We start from the raw sequence: 6265 nt of genomic DNA on the forward strand, positions 1-6265 counted from the left end.
AACCAATAATGAATGACGAGTGGAACTAAATAAATCATGTAGGCCTACTATGTTACAGGTCAAAATTTGGGGAGGTTCACTATAAACTAACATTTGTTTTATTATACTGTTACATTAGCACTGCTTCATATAGTAGGTCTGGACATCTCTGACAGGCTTTCATGTTTCACTGAAACAAGAGTTTGTTTAGAAAATCTAGCATACAAAGGTGTGTGGGCGCTGTGCATTGTTGGTACCGGGTAGCCTACCTGGTACCGGGTAGGCCTACTTTTTTTTAGTAGCACCTCCGTCGAGGTTCCAAGCGAGCTGAGCAGGTACTTTTGTGTGACGGAAACAGGCTGCTGGCCACTGATTGCAGGCAACTGATTACCGGCATCGACAATCGCAAACATGATTTTGATTTTGCTTTGTCATTCGAAGTCGACAAAAAAAAAGCGCAAAAATTGTACGCGGCATGGCGATGGCATGTGACTAACACCCCTCACCAAACCGCAGATGGCATGAGAAATATGCATTTGCATTGCCAAAGCAGGTGAACAATAAAACAATAAGGTCAGGTATATAGTATAATATAAGTATACAACGTTAAATACAAAATATATATATATATATATATATATATAGGCCTACATCAGATATTATAGGCCTACTACTCTCTCTCTCTATTTTCACAAATGGTTGGACAACTTCTGACTCTACTGCCGCCTCGACCTCCGGTGGTCGCGCTTCGTCCTCCTCCACTGACGGACGAAGCGCGACCACCGGGACCGGACGAAAGCGTCCGTATCCGTATCCACCGCGGGGTGTGAATGGGCCTCAACGCACGTCATCCAGAGGTCATTGAAACACGCGTACAACAGTCCGCTCTCCGGGTCACACCCGAACCGACGACACCGCACCAATGAGTCAGCCGTCATGCAAAGGCAACTAGCTTCAGGCTTCCCCCACACACAAATTTGCGTTGGCCTATTTTGGATGAGCACACAGCGGTGGCACTCGGCACTAATTTAATAACTACAATTACAGGATTACAACGTGTGGAGGTCGTAGATCACAACGCACGGCGCACCCTTCGCCCGCCAGCATTCTGCGGGCATTCCTGCTGCACGGTAATTAAACACGGACACGCTCTCTGATCTATTATGTCGAGCATTTGTCGGCTACTCCCACCGCGTTTCTTTGTGCGGCAAGAACGCGCCCGCAGGCACCGGCCCTGCTGCCAGGTGGCCTGCTGCCACCTGGGTGGCTGGCTGTCACCTGGCTGGCTGGCTGGCTGTCACCTGGCTGGCTGGTATAGGAGCAATTTGTTAAGCAATATGCAGTCAACATCTTGCCCAGTATGCTATATTAATTAAATAAGTGTGGAGAAACACTGAGCAACCAAAGAAATGCTCTCCTCACATGATGTGTATCTGATGTATGTTCTTAGTATGTTGGGGCTGCACAGAATGGACTGCTCTGTTTAGACGGGCCTCAAGGAGGTCCATGGGGACGGGCAATATGTCACCATATAAGCAAAGAATGCAGGGAGATGGCACCACATGTTCCCAGTAAGGGAGAATGCATGGGATGGGGTAACAACGTATGGGTGATATATGGGCACAATGGAGCATAAGAGCAGGGGCCAGAGAGTGGCTGTGCAGTTCTTTGTCAAACCAACTCAGGATTTTGTCGTTGCTTGTTCTCAAGTGATAATAAAATCTTTAGCACTCAAACCTTCGGCTTCCTCGATCTCTCTTAGTTTTTGTTTAGATGTTGTATTTTATCTACGACACTGGCTGGCTGTCACCTGTCACCTGGTGGCTGGCTGGCTGACTGTCACCTGGCTGGCTGTCACCTGGTGGCTGGTTGGCTGACTGTCACCTGGCTGACTGTCACCTGGTGGCTGACTGACTGTCACCTGGTGGCTGGCTGGCTGGTTGGCTGGCTGTCACCTGGTTGGCTGGCTGTCACCTGGTTGGCTGACTGTCACCTGGTGGCTGGCTGGCTGGCTGGCTGGCTGTCACCTGGTTGGCTGACTGTCACCTGGTGGCTGACTGTCACCTGGTGGCTGGCTGTCACCTGGTTGGCTGACTGTCACCTGGTTGGCTGGCTGTCACCTGGTGGCTGACTGTCACCTGGTGGCTGGCTGGCTGGCTGGCTGACTGTCACCTGGTGGCTGGCTGGCTGGTTGGCTGACTGTCACCTGGTGGCTGGCTGGCTGGCTGACTGTCACCTGGTGGCTGGCTGGCTGGCTGGCTGACTGTCACCTGGTGGCTGGCTGGCTGGTTGGCTGACTGTCACCTGGTGGCTGGCTGGCTGGTTGGCTGACTGTCACCTGGTGGCTGGCTGGTTGGCTGACTGTCACCTGGTTGGCTGACTGTCACCTGGTGGCTGGCTGGCTGGCTGGCTGACTGTCACCTGGTGGCTGGCTGACTGTCACCTGGTGGCTGACTGTCACCTGGCTGGCTGTCAGCCACCTGACCGCAGGGCCGCCTGACTCACGTTCCTCAGAAGGAGCCCCCGCCACAGAACAGAATTCCACAGAACGTGACGGGGAAAGAGTGAAGACGGAATTGAAGACAGATGTATTTACTTTCAAAACAAAAGACAATGAAATCAGATCTTCTGTTTTGATGTTATTTTTTTTTTTTTATTGTTCACCTTCAGAGAAAAGCAACAAAATTCCCCCGCCCGGGGCTGCTTCTGGATTTGGTCCAAGTTCGGAATACATTCTCCTCTCCGACGCAATACGGTCAGGAACGGTTTTATCGGCGGAGTCGATGAAACGTTTCCGCGTCGGGTTTATCGGGAGGACAGACGACCAACAGACGCTACCCTGACCTCACGACTCAAACCTAATAAAACGTGACACTCCAAGGACATGCGTTAGACACAGCGGGTTCCCCACACAAACAAACGGCAGATCTTTAAAGAACGACAACTCACGATGTGACCCCCAACCAAGCCCCGCCGACCTGCCACCATCTCATCATGTAGAGTGGGACGCCCCCCCCCCCAGCCCCCTCTAGTGGTGGGATCTACAGACGACCCTCCGCAACCTCAAGTCGTCACATCCTCACCACTTCACTTCGTCAATTCCAATATTTTACTTTTTCTTGGAAAAATCCACCGCTGCAGCAGCTCCACCGTGCGGTGGTCTGGTAAACGTGCGCGTTCGATTTCAGTCGTCAGTCCTCATCTCCGTCCACGCTCAGGGCGGCTCTGGAGCTGGTCGGGGCCCCTCAGCCCACTCCGGGGCCCGGGGGGCCACGGGGGACACAGTATTCAGACGGATCACCAGTGGAATAAAGCGCCATGGCATGTACACCAGGTTTAGTGTGTGTGTGTGTGTGTGTGTGTGTGTGTGTGTGTGTGTGTGTGTGTGTGTGTGTGTAGTGTGCGGACCTAAACGCGCACACACACACAATCGCGAAATATAAAACCATACTCTCCCTAAGCATCACCCATTCACTCTGCAGCCATCTCCCCCTCCCTCCCCCCCCCCTCCCTCCCTCCCCCCCCCCCTCTCTACTCGTACTCTGCTATCAGCACCATCATGCCGACGCCCAGCAGCAGCGCCAGGATCTCCATCACCGATTGGCCGAAGCTGGAGCGCCCCGAGAGCAGCTCGGGCAGCACGGTCACCGTGGCGATGTAGACGAACCCGCCCGCCGTGAAGGGCAGGATCCACGCCGTGGCCGCCGCGCCCACGCCCTCCGCCAACAGCGAGCAGGCCGTGCCCGCCATGGCGCCCAGCGCCGTCAGCAGCTGCAGACACATGGCCTGGAGGAGGGGGGGGGACAGGATGCGGAGGGGGGGGGGGGGGGGCGGGGCAGGATGTGGAGGGGGGGGGGCGGGACGGGATGTGGAGGGGGGGGGGGGGGGGGGCGGGGCAGGATGTGGAGAGGGGGGGGGGGGGCGGGACAGGATGTGGAGGGGGGGGGGGGGGGGGGCGGGGGACAGGAAGCGGAGGGGGGGGGGGGGGGGCGGGACAGGAAGCGGAGCGTGAGGAACAACGCCACTACACAATAAGAGCCCTCACTGATTACTGGTGGTACAGTGGAAGTAGAGTAGTGTAGTAGAAAGGAGATTTGCGCTGACTGTCCGAATAAATCTAGTTTATACAAAAAATGATGACAGAAATGTCTGTCTGTCCTCCTCCTGTCTGTCTGTCCTCATGTCTGTCTCTCCTCCTCCTGTCTGTCTGTCTGTCTGTCTGTCTCTCCTCCTGTCTGTCTCTCCTCCTCCTGTCTGTCTGTCTCTCCTCCTCCTCCTGTCTGTCTGTCTGTCTCTCCCCCTCCTCCTCCTGTCTGTCTGTCTGTCTGTCTGTCTCTCCCCCTCCTCCTCCTGTCTGTCTGTCTGTCTGTCTGTCTCCCCCCCTGTCTCACCTTCTTCTTGGTGCAGCCCGACTGCACCAGGATGGCGAAGTCCCCGATCTCGTGCGGGACCTCGTGCAGCAGGATGGTCACCGTGGTGACGGCGCCCACGGCCGGGCTGACCAGGAACGACGCGCCGATGGCCAGACCGTCCGTGAAGTTGTGCGTGAAGTCGGCCGCCAGGTTCAGGTAGGCCGACACCTTGACCTCTGTGAGAGAGAGACACACACACACACACACACACACACACACACACACACACACACACACACACACACACACACACACACACACACACACACACACACACACACACACACACACACTTCATTTATTTGGAACGACCAATACTTACAACGACACAGCATTCCAAATATTAATAAAGAGCCCATTTATGTCTCGCACAGCAACACAAACACCGTGCAAGTACTTCAAGCAAATTAAGTACTTGAAGTACTACTGCCAAGCAAATGAGTAAATGAATACAACGTTATCAGGGGTAGAGATGGCACCGCCTTCTCCATACATGCCTGTGCTTGATGACACAGAGCAGTATTTGGCTATTTGCTTAGATTTCTTCTTATTAATCCAGCGATTTGCAATCCTCTGACACACTGTCTGTGAACGTGTCCAAGGCTACCATAAATAAGTACAACCAGTTTTGTGTTATAACCACCTACTGAAAGAGCATGAGTTAATGGCTGGTATTTTAACATTTTGTCTGAGAAACACAGGTCCATGTACATGTCAACGCACACACACACACACACACACACACACACACACACACACACACACACACACACACACACAACAGCAGAGAAACCCTTAAAGTTCATTAAGGGAACTTTACAATACCTGTGTTGGGGGTCTCTACTTTCTTCACCGTCGTCGTCTTCTTCTTGTCTTTGTCCTCCCCCTTCTCCTCCTTCTCCTCCTCCCCGTCGCTCTCCTTCGCCTTGGGGGAGTCTGGAGCAGAGAAACCACCCGTCAAAGTCCAGCTACGTGCCACAAGTACAGCTACACATCCATACAGGTCAGGCTACGTGCTACGGGTCCAGCTATATGCTACGTGCTACGGGTCCAGCTATATGCTACGTGCTACAGGTCCAGCTATATGCTACGTGCTACGGGTCCAGCTATATGCTACGTGCTACGGGTCCAGCTATATGCTACGTGCTACGGGTCCAGCTATATGCTACGTGCTACGGGTCCAGCTATATGCTACGTGCTACGGGTCCAGCTATATGCTACGTGCTACGGGTCCAGCTATATGCTACGTGCTACGGGTCCAGCTATATGCTACGTGCTACGGGTCCAGCTATATGCTACGTGCTACGGGTCCAGCTATATGCTACGTGCTACGGGTCCAGCTATATGCTACGTGCTACGGGTGCAGCTATATGCTATTGTCAATAAGTACTGAACCGTGTTTGTGTAACAAACCCAGCTGCTAGAGTCGGTGGTCCGGTCTCTTATCGATACGTATTGAACACGTTTCATATTGATATGGATCACAAGTCAAATGACGATAGGATCAGTTCTTGTTTTATTGTCCGGGCCTGGAGCAGAGCGCTCTGAGCAGGCTCACGGAGCGGCTGAGTCAGCTGACCTTCACCTACCGGTCGGCCCGGTTACCTGCCCAGCACCCAGGGCTAATTAATCACCCGTTAATCACCTGGATCAACGTGCTACACGTCCAGCTATATGCTACGTTTGTGTTTGTATAGATATACAAATAGATATGGATAGAGATATGGATACATAGATATGAAAGAGATATATAGATATACACATAGATATGAAAGAGATATATAGATATACACATAGATATGAAAGAGATATATAGATATACACATAGATATGAAAGAGATAGTTATACAGAGTTAAAGATATAGGGCGGGGCG

At 52.8% G+C, this 6265-nt stretch overlaps 1 protein-coding gene across 1 annotated transcript; it reads right to left on the reverse strand.

Annotated features, from left to right (window-relative positions):
- Nucleotides 1-2605: 2605 nt before the first annotated feature.
- Nucleotides 2606-5327, reverse strand: LOC311370641 (zinc transporter Slc39a7-like; the record flags this gene model as incomplete). The annotated part of the gene is made up of 3 exons (XM_084488984.1): nucleotides 2606-3765; nucleotides 4371-4567; nucleotides 5217-5327. Coding segments are annotated over 3 exons (563 nt in total), but the record flags the coding sequence as incomplete, so codon positions are not given.
- Nucleotides 5328-6265: the final 938 nt, after the last annotated feature.

Source organism: Micromesistius poutassou, assembly GCF_964030765.1.
Source record: "Micromesistius poutassou genome assembly, contig: SCAFFOLD_478, whole genome shotgun sequence".
Classification (NCBI taxonomy): Eukaryota; Metazoa; Chordata; class Actinopteri; order Gadiformes; family Gadidae; genus Micromesistius; species Micromesistius poutassou.